The sequence below is a fragment of the Lissotriton helveticus genome, chromosome 7, assembly GCF_964261635.1.
Source record: "Lissotriton helveticus chromosome 7, aLisHel1.1, whole genome shotgun sequence".
Lineage (NCBI taxonomy): Eukaryota > Metazoa > Chordata > Amphibia > Caudata > Salamandridae > Lissotriton > Lissotriton helveticus.
In genome coordinates this window covers 1,861,041,463-1,861,061,822 of record NC_136068.1, presented here as the reverse complement: position 1 = coordinate 1,861,061,822, position 20,360 = coordinate 1,861,041,463, and the positions used below count along the sequence as shown (strand labels likewise).

General features: G+C 45.3%; 1 protein-coding gene across 1 annotated transcript in view; it reads right to left on the bottom strand.

Moving 5' to 3' along the window:
- Positions 1–20,360, bottom strand: part of LOC144769773 (DBH-like monooxygenase protein 2) — a 248,912-nt gene that overhangs the window by 161,309 nt on the left and 67,243 nt on the right. Inside the window, exon 3 of the mRNA XM_078653958.1 lies at positions 19,858–20,019. Coding sequence (XP_078510084.1) covers positions 19,858–20,019 — 162 coding nt within the window. The remainder of the gene's footprint in view (positions 1–19,857; positions 20,020–20,360) is intronic.

Here is a 20,360-nt window from a genome sequence, read left to right as displayed (position 1 = left end):
GAGTCTGTTGTGGACAGTTACAATTGATTCACGTTGATTTGCATAACTGCAACCACAATATATCAATCAAGGTAGAACCCCTTTGGGTACCTTTTTGGTATAAAAGAAGCACACCATCACTGGGCTTACAGAGGAGACACTACCATGCTGACACAGTGTCCTGCATGCTGAATCATCAACATGGTTTGACATCCCTTGCGGGGGTGTACTACTCAAAGCCAAGACGGGGTCCTTCATTCACTACACAAGGTAATAAGGTTTTCTCCTAGGGGTTTCTTGGCTTCATACACCCACATAGATGCTTTATATCTATATACATGTCATGTACATCTAGGTATACTTATATTGGGTCAGCATTAGTAGGAGTACGTAAAGATTACTGTTTTATATGCCTGCATATATCCACTGCTTTAGCGCTATGGTAGAACTCGATTTACTATTTACTCTTTCTGTGCTCGTAATCCTATACATTTGCTTCTTTCTAATGGTTCTAATGGTTCCTGCAGCACATATATTTTACACTTGAATGACGCAGGCTCAATAAATATTTATTGAAAATGTTCATCTCTCTGATGACAAGTGAGTGTGAGTGTGAGAGACTAAGCAAAAAGTACTGTACTGTATCCCCGATCCCTAAGGGTTTAGGGTTGCAGTAATGTTCAACCATGAGTTAACCTGTTGACCCTATAATAATGTTCAGACAGAGTGTGGAACCTGTAGTGAGTTTCAGACATTAGAAATTAACATGTAGTAATTTTCCATTTAGTTTTATCAAGGAATTTTTACTTGGTTGGGCCCCATTGAATAGACTAAGGAATGAGACTATTCTATTTTGAAAGGTGCTTTTGGAGAGAGCGAGGTCCCTTCTTGTCTCATTCCTGGCCCTGCATACATTCTTAAACAAAAGATTTGCAACTCTGTTATTTTTGGAACAGCAACAGCATGAAGCTCCTCAAGAAGGAGAACATGGGAAGCAAAATCTTTGGCCCTTTGTAGCAGTTGGAAACTAACTTATTCTATAGCCACAGGGTGGCTGCTTAGGGCAACAGTGGAAGTGGTGTCAGGAAGCAGTGGGTCCCAGTTATCTGGTGGGAGCCACACACTTGCAAAGCTATAACTCGTACCGCACCCACCCTGAAGTCTCCACTGCTGCTTGGCCAGAAGTCAGTATGGTAGCAGAATATCTCAGCCGGGATATCATTAAAAAAACATTTGTCCTAAATATTGGAGTTATTAGTAAAATATTTATCAATATTGTAACATGCCCCCCGCAAACACATTTTTCATGGTTACTCCCCCAGCGCCCTGTATACCTCCCGTACACACCATTATCCAGCGGCCACAATCCCCTGTACCAGCTGTTGATTGCGGGGGAGTATTACCCTTACCATCCACCATTTCCCACTCCAGGGTGTATTCTTGTTAATTCGCATCAGTTATTACCAATAACAAAATATTTTTACATCAGCATGTAATTACTATAGGAGATACAATATTAACAACAGAGCACATGAGAAATAAAGCTTTGAAAAATGTTATCTCCCACTTTTAAAAAATGACAGTCACACAAAGAAAAGAGTTAGAATTAGAAAGAAACGAGAGGCTCAAAACTTACAGCTGTTCTTATCAGAAAAGATAGATACATAAGAGTGACAGTTCATTTTAATGAGAGGATGGAAGGGGAATGCTTCTGCAGCAATAACATACTTTGCCTGGGGCACCAAACATACTTGATTTCAGTGGCGGCTCACTAAACATGGAAGCAGTAAGACAACGTGAACGGGAGGTGAGAGTGTGGGCGTCGGGGTAAATAAATGAAACCACTTACCTTCCCATGCAGCTGTCGCCTCGATGGTATTCAGAATAATTTGAAATTAAAATATCCCTGTATCAAAATATCGTCTCCAAAATATTGTGATATTGGAATATCGTCTACAAGAATATCATTTCCAAGAATATCTATTGTAGGTAAGTAATATTGCTTTTTAAAATATCAAAGTCATTTATATCGCTTACAAAAATATTAGGGCTGGTTACGATGTTGGTGGGGGTCCAACAGCGATAGCACTGTCTGACTGACTAACATTTGCCCCTGCGGTCTGCCCGCCACATCACAATGCAGCGGGCGGAGGCATAGGGTGGAGGGAGACACCATAATCCCCTAATGACTGTGGCTTCGCTGTCAGGATTATGATGTCATTTCCTACAGACGTTACATGTCGGCCTTTTCCGACATGGAAAGGCCGACGGCAAATGGCTTTGGGGGCCCTTAGCAAGGCCCATTCCCCCATGGCCCTTCAGCGCCGGGACACCCCCTCCATGGGGGTAGCTGTGCGCTTTATAAGCTTCTTAAATAAATAAATAAAATAAATAGGGGGCACCATGTGCCTCCTAAACATCCCAATGGATGTTTGTAAACATCCCTGCACCTTGAGGCTGTGACACGGTGCAGGGATGTTTACATCCATTTTACTATGGATGCTTGTGCAGAAGGCCTTTTCTGCTTGACGCACAAGCTGCCATAATGAAATGTATGTTTCCGACTGGCATCCAAGTTGCGAGGTCCGAAACGCTGACCTATGTTCGGGCGGTTCCTGACCGATACGGTTGCATCAGCCCGACATTGTACTCAGTCCCATAGTTCCTTATGATATTTTTTTTTTATTGTTTTTTTTTTTTATTAAAATTTTTTATTAAAACAATAACAAGAACCCAACAAACAACACAAGGCAATAATGACAATTGAGCAGTGGGTCATAGGTCCGTGCAGAAGGCGCTCCAGCAATGGCATTTATCCTACAGACAGTAACCATAAGAAGGGAAGGGGGGAGGGGGTCAGCGAGGAGACAAGCAATAAAACTTGAAAAGTCATTAAGTGGAATGTCAATCATGGGGACAAGGCGACGTCGGGAAGCAAAGCATGTGGGGGGTGCAAACATCTCCACGATAGGAGTTCCACTGCGACCAAATTCTACTCCATTTTTTGGGTCGACCCCGTGACAGATAAACAGTTTTCTCTCTAAACATGCACCAGTCCATGTTCTCCTTCCAGGACGATAATTTAGGTGGCCTGTGGGACCCCCACAGCTGTGCAATGTCTCTTTTTGCAATCATGTAGCCCAGGGTCGCCCAGGTGGTCTGAGCCGTATTGTAGTCAGTGGGCTCCCAGATATTAAGGAGACAACGCCTGGCTTCGGGAAGTAATGCAACACCAGTCACCCTTACCATTACAGCATGCACACGGGACCAAAATTCACACACCACCGGGCATTCCCACAGAATATGGAAAAAGGTGCCAATCATGCCACATCCACGCTTACACTGAGCATCCGTAGACTAACCCATGCGAACCAGACTTGGACCAGTGACGTACACACGATGGAGGATCTTGAGTTGGACGAATCGAAGGCGAGCTGGTATGGCGACCTCCTTAGGCGAGGACAAGGCGGATTGCCAGTCCTCGTCGTCCATTTCTAGACCTTCAGCGGTCCAAGAAGCCCTGAGGCGCACTAGCAGATCAGCCCTATTGTTCATGAGCTTTTTATAAATCAGAGAAATAGTGCTATCGGGTACATATCCATCAAGGATACGATCCTCGAGAGGCGAGGACTCAGGAAGATCCGCACCCACAGTAAAAACCGACAACAGAGCATGCCGGACCTGGGCATATCGGAAATATTCTCTGTCCCCCAGATCGTATTCGGTCTGTAGCGCCAAAAAGGATTTAACGTTTCCTTTGGACCAGAGATCCCCAACCTTGCTGATACCAATCATGTCCCATTTATCAAAACCTTTCGTTCGCCACAAATTACCCAAACATTCAGAATCATACAGGGGGGTCGCAGGGGTGAATCTGTCAGTCCATCCAAGAGCCGCAGTCGCAGCACGCCACACTCGTACCGCAATTTTAGTGGGGCCCGTCAGCGATTTACAGAGCCTCCGAGAATAAAGCGCCCTGTTGAAATTTTCCCCCGGCAGAAGATGTTTATCCATTGCAAAGGCCGGGGCCGGACCGGGGGCATACGTCGCGTGGTTAACCGCACTCAGCTGGGAAGCCCAATAATAGTTCCTAATGTCGGGGAGGGCGATACCTCCGTCGTACCACGGTAAGGTAAGTTTAGACATTGCAATACGCACACGCCCATCCCAGACGAGTCGTCTCTGCAGACCCTCCACCTCACGAAAGTACTGAGAGGGAACAAGATCAAACGAGTTCTGGAGAGCGTACAGAAATCTGGGCAGCGACATCATTTTAAAAAGGGCCGCTTGACCCAGCGGGGACAACGGCAACCGACGCCAGCGAGCGACATCCAACTTCAGCCTCTGAAGAGGAGGTAGTAAGTTACGTTCATAGCGAACGGTGGCATCCAAGGAGATGTAGATCCCCAGATATTTAAAGCCGGTCTCAGTCACTTGGATTGGACATCTACAAAGCAGTGGGGGGGGGGGGTCCCCCTGCCAAAACGTAGACACAAGATTTGGTCCAATTAATAACGAGACCCGAGTTCTTCCCAAAGGAGGTCAGAACATCGAAAAGCACATTAAGTGATTTCTATGGGGAGGTGAGGTACAAGAGGATGTCATCCGCGTAAAGCGAGATACGATCCTCAAGGTCGGGAGTCCACCGAATGCCTCTCATGGAAGGCTCCCAACGGAGCCACTCCGCCAGCGGTTCCAAAGCAAGGGCGAAGAGTAACGGAGACAGTGGGCAACCCTGCCGGGTACCCCGCCCGAGCGCAAAGGTCCCGGACACCCTACCATTTACCACCACCTGAGCCAGGGGTTTCTCATAAAGAAGCTTGACCCAAGCGATGAATCCCGGGCCGAACCCAAACTTCGAGAGGGCAGCCCAAAGGTAGGGCCACTCAATGGTATGGAACGCCATCGTCGCGTCAAGGGAAACCAAAATGGCCGACTCAGTGAGAGTCGCAGCCCGCGCGAGAACTCCATGGAGTCGCCGCAGATTAAGGGCAGTGTTACGATGAGGAATGAAACCGGACTGATCCGGATGGACCAAGTCCCCGATAACCGTAACGAAGCGGGTAGCCAACAGTTTGGCAAGAATTTTGGGTTCAGCGTTAAGCAATGAAATAGGTCTCTACGAGGCACAACGATCACGAGGCTTACCCTCCTTGTGGAGAACCACAATGGTAGCAAGCCGCTGATCCGCGGGCAAGGAACCAGAGTCCAAAGCCTCCAGGAACATCCCCTTTAGATAGGGTGCCACGGTGTCAGGTCGCAGCTTATACAATTCGATGGGCAAGCCGTTGGGGCCCATTGCTTTACCAGAACGGAGGGAACGAATAGCACCCGCGATCTCATCAACCGTGATGGGCGCGTCCATGAGGTCTCTGTCGTCCTCTGAAAGACAGGGCAACGCAATGTCCTGAAGAAGTAACCGGGAATCATCCTCGTCTCTGACAGAGACCGAGGCATACACAGTTTGAAAGTGGTCAACAAAGCAATCAACGATCCCAACAGGCTCAGTAACACGCTCACCATCCAGCCTCTCGATCACAGGGACAACACGATTCTCTCTCTCTTTCTTATCCAGCCACGCAATCAATTTACCTGCCTTGTCCCCCACGTCATACAGCCGACCCTGTTGCTCACTGTACATCACCTTAGCCGCATCAGTAACGAGGGCTTTGTAATCAGCCTGCTTCAAGCTGAGGGAATGCAACGCCAAACGTGTCACACCAGAACCAAGATCATTCTCAAGTGTAGTGATATCAGTTTCAATCCGCACAATTTCCTCATTTTTAGCCTTCTTTGCAGCAGCAATAAGTGACAAGGACTGCCCATGATAACCATCTTAAAAGCCTCCCACAGCGAAACAGAAGAAGAAACAGACCCCACATTGTCATTGAAGAAGTGGTCAATAGCTTTAACAATTTCAGAGCGGGTTTTAGGATTACGGAAATACCAAGGGTTGATGGGGGGCATCCTACCCGCACTGCCAGCCCTCACCCAAAACCGAAGCCACAAAGGAGAATGGTCCGATATACCCCTGGGAAGATGACGGACCTCAGCAATGAGGGAAGATTGGGCCGAGGGCATCAGGAAATAATCTAGCCTGGAGAGACTACCATGCGCTCCAGAGTGGAAGGAGTACTGAAGCTGTGTGGGATGCATCAGTCTCCAGCAATCAATGAACCCAAAGGTTTCCAGCAAATCACTGAGCCACATCTGAGATCTGACCAACTCCCGGGTTGGAAAACGGTCAGCCGTACCAGAGACAACAGAGTTAAAATCCCCACCAAGGATAAGAAGACCCTCGGGTAACCCTAACATAACCTTACCCACATCGGCATAAGTAGGGGCCTGTAGGCCCGGAGGGACATAGATCGAGAGAATGGAGAGAGACTTCCCCTCCCATCTACCCGTGAGGGCAGCATAGCGCACCCTATCATCAAGTATCACCTCATCGATCTCGAAAGGGAGAGACGACCTGATAAGAATGCCCACCCCCCGGGAGCCAGAAGTGAAACCAGAATGAGCAACTAAACGATAACCACGCCTATTCAAGGCTTGACAGACGTTACCAATCAGATGCGTCTCCTGTAGGAGAACAACATCGGGAGAATGGCGTCTGAGGAACTGCAAGACCACCCCCCGCTTTATTCTGTCTCCCAACCCATTAACATTCCAGGACAACAGTCTCAACTCACCACCCCCCATCCCCGAGAACGAAGCAGGGCACCCCACACACGAACCCAAATGACACGAGCAAAAAGGAAAATCAATATGAAGCCTTGTGACAAGAAAAAAACACACACAGTCCCCCCCAACACCCTCCAACAGAAACCCGTTACAACGCCCCCCACCCTGCACCCCTGCGTATGACTCAGAAGCCACCCCAACTTGCAGTGTGCCTGTCGCCCCATAGTAAAACTACTCTACACAAAGAACCCAGAAGGAGAAAGAGTCCCCAGTAACCCCCGCCACCCTCAGGCCTAAGCTATAAAATAAAAACAAAAGAACCAAAGTCCAGACTCAGCCGAGAAAGTAGAGAAGTTCAGACGCCAGGGCCCACAGCATCATTCCTGCTCAGACAAGCCACCTTCCTCACCACCAGGGTGCTCAGTTCGATCATCAGTTTTGGGCAAAGAGTCAATCCAGTCACTGACAATGTCCGTGCGATCAAAGAAAAAAGTTCGTTCACCACGTTCCACACGAAGCCTGGCCGGAAACAACATGGCATATTTGAGTCCCAGGTCCCGCAACCGTTTCTTAACTCCCTGAAACCCCATCCTCTGCCGCTGAACAAATGGAGTAAAGTCGGGATAGAAGTTCACAGTAGAATTTTCGAACTTCACCGGGCCTTTGTCCCGGGAAGCCTGCAGGATAGCGTCCCTGTCCCTAAAGTGGAACAATCTGGCAACAATGGGTCTCGGGGGAGCCCCGGGCTGAGCCTTCCCTCCCGGAACCCTGTGCGCTCGCTCAACCGCAAAGAATTTGGTAAGCCCGAGGGGAGCAAGATAATTCGAGACCAGATCTTCCACTAGGAGGTCAGTAGCAGAGGGCTCGGGGGTCTCCGGAACACCAATAATGCGCACGTTGTTGCGACTGGACCGATTTTCATAATCCTCCTGACGACGGGCCATCATGTCTCGAGAGGAACGCAGGTTTCCGATCTCCGTCTGGATCTCAGTGACATCAGTGGTCAGACTGGAAGTCTTCAAATTTAACTCCTTGACCCTCTCATTGGTCTTTGCCAAGTCCGCTCTGATTAACGTAACATCCACAGCCACCGTGTCTATCTTGGAGGCAAGTGCCTCATATTGCTGTCCCATGGAGGTCTTAAGGCCAGTGATGGCGCCCATGACATCCTGCAACGATATCTCCGTCGTGGCAGGTACAGCCTTAGGATCGTCAGGCGAACGGCCAGCAGTGCCGGGGGATCCCTTTAGTTGAGAATAGTGATCCATAATATTCGTCTGGGATGGGCCCCCACGAAGCGATGCCCTGGTCTTACGTTTCTCCGGCTCGTGTCTAGCGGCCATACTGGAATAGGGACCCCGGAGGGGCCCGCGCGACCTGGTGAAGACCATGAAACCGGGCCAAATGGGCGCAAATGTCAACAATGTTGAGGACACGGTGGTCAAATGGAAGGCCAGAAGCAGAGCTGCTAGACCAGGCTGGGGCAGGAGTCAATCTGAGCCACAGTCCCGGCAATCGGCGCCGGGAGTAGAAAGTGAAACCGAAAGTTAGACAGAGGCCGTCCAGGGGAAGAACCCCTTCGGCCAATGTTGTTCGATTACTCCCCGGCCAGCAAATTAACTGAGCCTCCGGTGTCGCCTCGGAGCGGGCCGAGAAACGTCCAGACGATGTAGAAATGGACCCAAGCGTCCGATTTCGATTTTTCGAAGAATGTTGAAGTCAGCCAGAGTCTGCCTTCAAAAGCCCATTGGTAAAGTCAGGATGTAGAAAGGATAGATGCGAAGGGCGGCGCGGGTCTCGGGAGCTCCTCACTCACGCGACCATCATGGATGCCCGCGAAGCTCCTCCTCCTTTTTTTTTATTGTTATTATATATCTTAAATGTATAAAATGCAGATTTTTTGTATATTTATTGTTTTTTTATATAGTTGTTACATTTTTAGTAGATATGACATTTAATGTAATTCTTTTTTGAGATTTGTATTAACGTAGCGGATTGTGAGGTTATAGGGGTGCAGGGTGGGAAGTAATTTTATTATAATAAATGAATAATTCATTTTAAGTTAATATTATATTTTTAATTGGTACTTCATTATGTTAATTGTGCAAATATTTTTTTATTAACATTTCATGAGTGAGTTGTAGGTTTTATAGGGTACAGGATGGGAAGTAATTTAATTTCAATGAATTAATAATTAGTAGTTAGTTAATTATCAATTTAATAAATAATATTGATTATGTTAATTGTGTAAATATTTTTTTCTTATGTTATGTTTTGTTGTGGGGTTTATGGGCATACAGTGTGGGAAATAGTAAATTTTACCCCTCTGCAATCCAATATTTTCCCTACTGTTACAGTGACTGGAGTGGGAATAGTCAATTTTATCCCTCCGCACACCAACATTATCCCTAGTGCGGCAGTGGCTTGCACAGGTAAACGCAGTGGGGCGGTGAGGTGGGGTGGGGTGGGGTGTGGGGTAGTGGATTCGACATAAGAAGGGAACATGAAAAATAAATAAATAAAACCACTTACCCACTTACCTTGTTATAGTATTACATTATTTAAAAAATTCTGAAAGTATGTGTTAAAATTATAAATTTAATAAAAGTGTTTAATTATATATATGTAAATATATATATTACCTGAAAGGGTATTGTTTAATATATATGTTTCTTTAACTGTTTTTTAAATAGTGTATTTGTTGTATTTGTTGGTTATATATTAAATGTACTCTATTTGTATTAAATAATGTTACTATTAAATATATCTAATATTGAAATGTATATATATTTAAAAAACAATATTAAATACAACCTTATTATTGACAACAATATTTTTACCATTATAAAAATAGGATGACAATGTTTTTGACATCGATATTTTGGCCACATTATTTTGGTATGGCTATATTTTCATAGGCAAATTTTTGTCAATGAACCTCGACAACCCGACACTGGTAACTCTGCACAGGCTCCCAGAGGACAAGCACAGTGCTGCTATTTACCAGCATGAGAGCAGCACTGTGATTGGCCTGAGTGGGCTGACTTGATGCTCGCCCAGGCACAGGGAGCCTGCAGCTTTTCTCCAACCCAGCTGTACAACACAGCTGGGCTGGAGAAACCAAAAAGCTCATGTCGTTTTAGCCGGCCTCGAACGACCGGCCCAACTGACATGCGCATTTTAAAGTGCCTACCAGTCCTCTCTGAACTGTGACACTCAATCATGATTTCTCCACCCATCTCTAACCTCAGTTGATAAAGGTAGGATTAGGAAAGACCTAGCAGCTGCGTTCCCCCTAGGGGAAGCATCCCCTAGATGCACTGCTGAATTGGCAAAAGGGAAGTAATCCAATATTTGATACCGATTCAAAAATCATTGTATCTCCAGTAATCCTCTTTATCCAGTATATCTCCCTCTGTCAAATATATTTACGGTATATTCTAATGGCGTGACTTTTTTAGAGTCCACCAGCAAAGTCTCTAAAAAAGATTTTGATAGGCGCCTTGATACCTTCGGGTTTAGTCTGCGCAATACAAATTGCTTAATAAATAAATAAATAAATAAATAAAGTCACCAACCAGTAACAAATATGCATGGCACTTATGTTAAACACGCTCATGGCAAAGTGTTCACAGATTTTTCTCCTAAACACTTTTTCCTCTGGAGTCCGCATTAGATTCACCTGACGAATACATGCATGTTTAGTTTATTTTACACAGGGCACTCATATTAACATGCACATACTCATTGTTTACCGGAGCATTTCCTACTTAATTTTCTTCACTTTAATGGCATCCATGAGTTTTGGTTCATGAGAATATCACTGAGACTATTTGGGTCACACTATGACATGGTGACAGACATGTCCCTTTAAGCAGCTAGCCTGTTTTTCACTTCACTGTACCATATTGTGCTTTGATTTGGGGGATAACGCCGGCCGGGCTCTGCTCCGCTGAGGCGTTAGAAAACTATCTTGCTGTCCCGTGCGTCGGACGGGGCTCTGTACTGCTAAAACTACTTTTCCCAGCAGCCACAACCAGGAAGACGCCGCCACCGTCGTCAGCCGGCGCCAGGAGGCGCTTAAAGGTCAGCGAGCTGCTCGAGGACCTTATGCTTTTATTTGGGGGATAACGCCGGCCGGGCTCTGCTCCGCTGAGGCGTTAGAAAACTATCTTGCTGTCCTGTGCGGCGGTTGGGGCTCTGTACTGCTAAAACTACTATTCCCAGCAGCCACAACCAGGAAGACGCCACCACCTTCGTCAGCCGGCGCCAGGAGGCGCTTAATGGTCAGCGAGTTACCTCGTCTCTCGAGGACGCGCGCGGGACGCGCCGGACGAAGCCCGGACTAAGGGCGGACAGTCTGTGATAGACCGTGGCAGATCGTGTCAGGGCTGGGCCACGGGATTTGGACTTGAACTTTCAGTACGTTTTAACCTATTGTGGGGTATTAATATATTGTTCATTAGTTTGGCTTCATTTGTGGATACCAAATTTTAACTTGTCTGGTGATCCTTACCTGGGCGTAGCAAGGCGTGCACTGGGGGAGAGTTTCCTTGTTACCCAGACAGTTACGCTAAAGTTTAGTCAGGTGTTGGGCACTAACTGTTATATCAGTTTTGGAAGGGGGTAGACGCTGAATAGTACCTACCATGTCGTTACCCAAATCAGTTAAGAATGTGCCAGTTTTAGCCACCCTGGATAACTATCTTTTAAAAAAGGTTGATCAAATTAACAAAGAGCGACGCTTGTCCTTAGGCAAGGGAAATTCTACTACTACAACACCTACTACTGCATCACCCACCTTGCCCAGTTCACCAATTTCACTGTCTACCCTCCCACTGAATGATAGTTGTATCCCCGTAGAATTGGACCTCGAAAATATAGAAAATTGCACTGAGGATCCTACGGATCCAGTTATTGATATAACTGCCCCGGATCTGACCAATGACTCCACCGTTCAAGACCCTCCGGTATTACCTACCCAGAGAGTATTAAGATCATCCAGGAATTCTAGCAGGTTGCTACAAGTTAAGAGGGGGGTAATAGAAATAAAAAACGAGTAGATCTGACCCCCAAAAAATTGGATGGTGATCGGACTGTGACTGCCGATAATACCATGGTCAAGCTTGATCCGGAGCAGTTAGATCAACTAATCAGTATCATTGATACTAAGATTGAGATGATAGTTAAACCCCTACTGGATAAGCTGGACTCAATAACCGCAGAAGTGGCCAAACTAGGGGGTGTCTTGGATACATTTATTGACCAAAGGGGCTGTACCCAAGTAGTTGATAGGGAGTTGGGATCCACCACTGATACTTCAAAGGCATCTAGCGCTGAATCTGGCCCAGAAGTCGTACCCTTAACTGTATCTATGGAGCCAAAGAGCAGTAAACTAGATACTGACCCAACAACTGTTCAAATGAAGGGGGTATATCCCGGGCTAAACAAAGGCCCGGTTAATTCCCAACCTGATCTACCCCCGACTGTGCGCCGTATGTGGCGGTCCTAACTAATGTTCCCCCAATTGATTCAACTGGGCACCCAAATAATTTCGAGTCTCATGCCTCCCTAAAAAATAAAACTGTTTCTTGGCTTAGTCAGGAGTGTGGATTCCCAGTAGATCTATCAGGGCAGATTATTACTACTAGAAGAACGAAATGGATAGGCAGTACCCCGAAAAACATCAGTGGCGATTGTATTATAGTGAATTTCCGCCATCCCCACCTTGCAACCATTGCCCTACTTAGAGCTTCTTCCCTCCCCTACCATAATCAGGGAATCACACTCAGACCCCTAGGATATTTTTATAAGCATCTCAAGAATGAGCATGCTTATGCTCACCATAGGAATAGAGGTAGGGGTTATAGCACTGCATCTAGTCCTGGGGTGACTACTTTTAACCGCTTCCAACCATTGAGTGGTCTTGAATCCAACGACTGACTGACACCCAGTTTAACTAATTCCTCTCTTGAGGTGCCAGTTTCCCCAAGCATGATAAAGGGATGAAAGAATGTGTGGAGGAGAAGTGTATACAAGCTAAAGATAGGGACATACTCCTAGGGGGCGTGTCTGGTGCGCTCCCACCCCCCTAAGAGTATAAAGATAGGGACATCCCTGTTCCCGGGGTCTTAATTGGAGAGAACAGTTTTGGTCCAGTAAATGTGGAAGGTCCGGAGGTATCTCCAAACATCTCTGATGAAATGTCCAGTAATATTAGTGTCAGGCCATTAACTATTCTGGATGATGGTTCCAGGCAACGGGCCTGTCTAATTGGCAGTTGGAATATAGCGGGTATTGCGTCCAAAGTTGAGTGTCAAAGTTGGCTAGAGTTTGTAAATAGTTTTGATATATTATGTTTCCAGGAAACATGGTCCAAAGAATACATCAACGTTAATGGATATGTTTTTTACTCTCTACCCGCTTTGGCCTCTCCGTCAGGAAGAGCGAAGGGAGGGCTTTTGGTCTTGATATCTGTTAAACTCCCTATTATGGTGAAAAAACATGTGCTGGTTGGTGCCCACTCACAGATTCTATGGCTGAATCAGGATAATGGCAGAAATGTTATCTTAATTATTTTTGTAATAACGTCTTTGACAGTTCACGGCATCTGGTGGTAGCTGCCTTAGAGAGTGCCCTGGAAGTCATTACTATGGGTTCTAATGTTGTTTTTGAATTGATATGGGTAGGCGACTTTAATGCGGTGGTCTGCCCCCTTTCCGACCGAAGGGTATGTGGGATTGTCGACCAGAATGGCGATGCTGCTATTCATTTCCCACATAATCAATATGGGGATTCACTGAACAACCTGTTAGCTTTCCATGATATGGAAATTTTGCCTTTTGCTAAAGATAATTCTGGTGCCAGTATTCCTACCTTTACAGGACGGAACTCGAGATCCATAATTGATTATATCTGTATGTCCTCTAACCTCATCTCCTGGTGCAGGGCTGCTAGGGTCGTGGATTCTTCCTTATATAGCGATCATAATTGTGTTGCTATAGAGGTGACCTTTTGGAAGGTAAACTCAGCCCTTAATAATGGTGTTATTGTTAATATTGAACCCCATAGAACAAATGGATTTAGAATTAGATGGAAGGGGGACAAAGCAGAGACGATGTCTACTGCTGTCGTCAGGAACTGTCTTTTGGACATCACTGCCATCTTGGATAGCGATGTGGTTAATAGAGAGACTGTCGTTAATTTTACTAAAATTAATGCTCTTACCGAGAGATTGATGACCAAAACTGGCAAGGGGAAACCTGACCGGCAAAGGGGGTGGTTTGACCATGCCTTTACCCTCGCACTTAAAAAGTTGAAGGAGGCATTGACTGCAAAACCGAGAGTAACGAGTGTGGCAACACAGCTTAGATATACCTACCAGGATGAAGTTAAGCGCAGAAAGAAGGAATTGCAGCTGGAAGCCTGGGATAACTTGGCTCTGGCAGCGGATACTTCCAACAATACGCTATTCTGGGCCACAGTGAATTGTTCGTTCTTAAAGGACGACAAAGTCCCCGAATTGACCTCTAATGTTGATTCTGATTCCTGGGTCACTCACTTCTCTGGTATTTTTGACTCGGAGGGTTGGGCTATGGACCTTGATGGCTCTTGGCCTGTTGTTCCACTGAACATTACTCTAACGGAAGTTGAGGTTAGCATTAGTGCCAGTAAAGGGGGCAAAGCCCAGGGCCCTGACGGGGTACCTATTGATGTATATAAATTTATCCCTGAGCTCTGGGGTCCGCTGTTAACCAAAGTTTTTAATGCAGCAGTCTGCTATGGGGTCCCTCCTTCGTGGGAGGAATCCATCATTGTCCAAATCTACAAGAAAGGTGACAGGGGGGAGGTGAAGAATTACTGCCCCATTTCGTTACTAGACTCCTCTATAAAAATAATGAGTAGGTTGTTACTTATCAGATTGGAAGAGTGGGCCTCCTCTAATAGTATCCTTGCAGACTGTCAATATGGATTCAGGAAGGGGAGGGGAACCATCGAACAATGCCTCAACCTTGAACTTTTGATAGGGAAGTACATTCAGGCAAAGTCAGGCTCTCTCTACCTCTGCTTCGCAGATTTGAGTAGCGCCTTCGACTTGGTGGACCATGGTATTCTCTGGGCCAAACTGTTAGTACTGGGAGCGCCTGAGGGCATTGTTTATTTTCTTGCGCGTATCTATGCCAACTTATGTACGAGCGTCCGCTATGGCCCAAGTGGGGAATGTACACCCAAGTTCAGGATAGGGCGGGGTATTAGGCAGGGGTGTGTTCTCGCCCCCTTGCTTTTTACTCTTTTTATCAATGACCCCTAGGATATTTTTATAAGCATCTCAAGAATGAGCATGCTTATGCTCACCATAGGAATAGAGGTAGGGGTTATAGCACTGCATCTAGTCCTGGGGTGACTACTTTTAACCGCTTCCAACCATTGAGTGGTCTTGAATCCAACGACACCCAGTTTAACTAATTCCTCTCTTGAGGTGCCAGTTTCCCCCAAGCATGATAAAGGGATGAAAGAATGTGTGGAGGAGAAGTGTATACAAGCTAAAGATAGGGACATACTCCTAGGGGGCGTGTCTGGTGCGCTCCCACCCCCCTAAGAGTATAAAGATAGGGACATCCCTGTTCCCGGGGTCTTAATTGGAGAGAACAGTTTTGGTCCAGTAAATGTGGAAGGGCCGAAGGTATCTCCAAACATCTCTGATGAAATGTCCAGTAATATTAGTGTCAGGCCATTAACTATTCTGGATGATGGTTCCAGGCAACGGGCCTGTCTAATTGGCAGTTGGAATATAGCAGGTATTGCGTCCAAAGTTGAGTGTCAAAGTTGGCCAGAGTTTGTAAATAGTTTTGATATATTATGTTTCCAGGAAACATGGTCCAAAGAATACATCAACCTTAATGGATATGTTTCTTACTCTCTACCCGCTTTGACCTCTCCGTCAGGAAGAGCGAAGGGAGGGCTTTTGGTCTTGATATCTGTTAAACTCCCTATTACGGTGAAAAAACATGTGCTGGTTGGTGCCCACTCACAGATTCTATGGCTGAATCAGGATAATGGCAGAAATGTTATCTTAATTAATTTTTATAATAACGTCTTTGACAGTTCACGGCATCTGGTGGTAGCTGCCTTAGAGAGTGCCCTGGAAGTCATTACTATGGGTTCTAATGTTGTTTTTGAATTGATATGGTTAGGCGACTTTAATGCGGTGGTCTGCCCCCTTTCCGACCGAAGGGTATGTGGGATTGTCGACCAGAATGGTGATGCTGATATTCATTTCCCACATAATCAATATGGGGATTCACTGAACAACCTGTTAGCTTTCCATGATATGGAAATTTTGCCTTTTGCTAAAGATAATTCTGGTGCCAGTATTCCTACCTTTACAGGACGGAACTCGAGCTCCATAATTGATTATATCTGTATGTCCTCTAACCTCATCTCCTGGTGCAGGGCTCCAAGGGTCGTGGATTCTTCCTTATATAGCAATCATAATTGTGTTGCTATAGAGGTGACCTTTTGGAAGGTAAACTCAGCCCTTAATAATGGTGTTATTGTTAATATTGAACCCCATAGAACAAATGGATTTAGAATTAGATGGAAGGGAGACAAAGCAGAGACGATGTCTACTGCTATCGTCAGGAACTGTCTTTTGGACATCACTGCCATCTTGGATAGCGATGTGGTTAATAGAGAGACTGTAGTTAATTTTACTAAAATTAATGCTCTTACCGAGAGATTGAAGACCAAAACTGGCAAGGGGAAACCTGACCGGCAAAGGGGGTGGTTTGACCATGCCTTTACCCTCGCACTTAAAAAGTTGAAGGAGGCATTGACTGCAAATCCGAGAGTAACGAGTGTGGCAACACAGCTTAGATATACCTACCAGGATAAAGTTAACCGCAGAAAGAAGGAATTGCAGCTGGAAGCCTGGGATAACTTGGCTCTGGCAGCGGAAACTTCCAACAATACGCTATTCTGGGCCACAGAGAATTGTTCGTTCCTAAAGGACGACAAAGTCCCCGAATTGACCTCTAATGTTGATTCTGATTCCTGGGTCACTCACCTCTCTGGTATTTTCGACTCGGAGGGTTGGGTTATGGACCATGATGGCTCTTGGCCTGTTGTTCCACTGAACATTACTCTAACGGAAGTTGAGGGTAGCATTAGTGCCAGTAAAGGCGGCAAAGCCCAGGGCCCTGACGGGGTACCTATTGATGTATATAAATGTATCCCTGAGCTCTGGGGTATGCTGTTAACCAAAGTTTTTAATGCAGCAGTCTGCTATGGGGTCCCTCCTTCGTGGGAGGAACCCATCATTGTCCCAATCTACAAGAAAGGTGACAGGGGGGGAGGTGAAGAATTACTGCCCCATTTCGTTACTAGACTCCTCTGTAAAAATAATGAGTAGGGTGTTACTTACCAGATTGGAAGAGTGGGCCTCCTCTAATAGTATCCTTGCAGACTGTCAATATGGATTCAGGAAGGGGAGGGGAACCATCGAACAATACCTCAACCATGAACTTTTGATAGGGAAGTACACTCAGGCAAAGTCAGGCTCTCTCTACCTCTGCTTCGCAGATTTGAGTAGCGCCTTTGACTTGGTGGACCATGGTATTCTCTGGGCCAAACTGTTGGAACTGGGAGCGCCTGAGGGCATTGTTTATTTTCATGCGCGTATCTATGCCAACTTATGTACGAGCGTGGGGAATGTACACCCAAGTTCAGGATAGGGCGGGGTATTAGGCAGGGGTGTGTTCTCGCCCCCTTGCTTTTTACTCTTTTTATCAATGAAGTTGATATGGTTCTTAAAACTATTGTGGCAGACGCCCCTAATGTTAACAATCTTGACGTCCCGGTATTATTATACGCGGATGACGCGGTGCTGCTATCAAGGACACCCTTGCGTCTGCAACGTCTTATGGACAGGTTTTCCCTTCTTATTGGTGAACGGAAATTGGTCATTAACAAATCCAAAACTTATGTTATGGAATGTGGAAAAGGTAGGGGGAAACATCACCCATATTTTATTGATGGCCAGAAGGTCCAATTAGTGGACAATTTTTGCTACCTGGGCATAACGTTTTCTAAAAATAGGGGCTGGGGTTGTGAGCTCAATAACGTTTGGGCCAAAATGGTGAAAAGCGGACATGGGGTGTGCAGATTTGCTACCAAATTGGGTGATAGGCGGATTGAAGACATGCTTAAGATCTATGAGGTGAGATCCCTATCGATTGACATTTATGGAGCAGGGGTATGGGGATTTGTATCTGTAGGTGGTCTCCAGGTGGAGGAAAACTGTTTTCTTAAAAGACTTTTGTGCTTGCCAAAATCATCTTCTAATGACTTAGTCCACAAGGAACTAGGAATCCCCCACCTGTCTGATTTAATTGCTCTAAGAACACTAATGTTATGGCGTGCTGTGTGGGCAAAGGAAGAAACGTCCTTAAACAGAGCTATTATAGGGGACTGTCTCTCCCTTGATAATTATCTAAAGATCCCCTGGATTAAATACGTAATTAACACCTTTAAGGAGATCATTGGAGTTGACGTCAAGGGGGACAGCCTAGCAGCCTCTGACTTGTCTAAAGCTGAATTGAAGAATGTCTTTTTAATGTATAAGTCTGAGCAGCGGCGATGTAACGGAGTTAATTTATCCACTAGTTCATTCTATGTCAAATATAATGAAAGTTTGGGTTTTCAACCTTATTTAAGGCATGTAAACAGAGCGTCCCACCGATTTGTTTTGACTCGGTTGAGGTTGGGGATCGTGCACCATTTGGTGGCTTTCCCTTCCCACAACAAGCATCCAGCGGGCGCGTGTTAATGTGATAATAGCTCAGCACAAAGCACTTTGCCCTTTGTAATGATATGTAAGCTATATGAAAATATCCGCATTGTCTTTTTAAAACCTGTTTTTGTTAAATTTGGTGTTAGGACAGTTCACGATGCCATGATGCTGCTTTTTAACCTAAATCATGCTGATATCTGCTTATTTTACAACTACTTTTCTTCTGAAAGCGATTAGGGCCAGGAAAAGTATGATCTTTTAACTATTTATTGTGATGGATTGTTTTGATATCATGTTCTTTTACCGGTGAATGTACCCTGCCTGTATTTGTTGTGCTTTTATGGACATTGTTTTTATGTTCCAAAATAAAGCCTTATGAACTGAACTGAACATGCATGTTTAGTTTACTTTACACAGGGCACTCCTATTAACATGCACATACTCATTGTTTACCGGAGCATTTCCTACTTAATTTTCTTCACTTTAACGGCATCCATGAGTTTTGGTTCATGAGAATATCACTGAGACTATTTGGGTCACACTATGACATGGTGACAGACATGTCCCTTTAAGCAGCCAGCCTGTTTTTTACTTCACTTTACCATATTGCCTTTCAGAATAACATCCCCTGATGAAGGGCCATTCTAGCCCAAAATACTTTGGGATCGTGTAAACAGTGAGATTTGTCAAATTAGTTCACTTATTGATTGACACCCACATAGAATGCTGCAATTCCGTGATTGATCATATAAAGAAATTAAGAAATTCATTAACGAACAACATTCATAAAGAATTAACTGGAGTTACAGTGATCAGGATCAAATATTGGATTACTTCCCTATTGAAAATTCAGCAGTGCATCTAGGGGACACTTCCCCTGGGGGGAGCGCAACTTTTAAGTATTTCAGACATGCTTTTGATCAGAAAGTTCACCAATCACCCCATTGTGGATGCAACCACAGCTATACCCGAGTGTGCGAACCAGGCATCCACAGCTAGGATTAGGAAAGAAAAATAAAATGATAATAAAATGGTTTTACTAGCATTTTTTTTCAGTGGGGTGACGCCCTTTCACCATAACATGGAGGAGCGGCCCTGCTTGATTCAAATTTTGATGCAAGCACCAAAAAACTTGCACTGCACCTATTACTAATATGTAACCCAATGAGTAACATTAACTACCATTTTTCTTACCACTTGCAGTAGAAAACAGGTATTTAAAGCTATAAATCATGTCTTATTGCTGTGTTTTAAAAGCTGTGCCAAGTCAGAAGAGTCTTCAGATACCTGTATAAACAGAGTTCAATGCCCAGAGTCCAAATGATCCCTCTGTCAAACATAGCAGGCACAGTTTTGTACGAATAATTGGATACAAGTTAATGAACTTTACATATAATGCTCACATTAGACATTTTTATGTCATAGGTGAAGGATGGCTCTGGATCTGGTCCTGAGACTGGAGCTTCTGACAGCAACTGGACAGATGCCATGAAACGTTGACTGGATCCATGGTAGCGAATGGTGTCAGAAGTCCCATACGCGGCGATGATGCGCTGGGTGTCCGCCTACAGAGGGGAAGATAGACAATGTTACTGTTGAATATTTCAACCTCTAACTACATTTTTCTAGATTCTCTGGCAGGGGTGGGGTTGGGTGTGGGATGGAAAGAATAAATTAACTATCACCCATGTTTGTACTTTGCAGGGGCATATTTTTACCCATCCTTTTTAATGGTTATCTCTTTTGCATTCAGTTAACATGTAACCACTAGACAACAGCAGCACTAAATCACGATCACGAGAAATTAGATTGCCAGGATGATGCCATCTCACCCGATGGTGGTCATCACACCTAACCACTTTGCTAGGGAACAGTGATCAAAGAGATAAGGCTGATCATGCAAGAC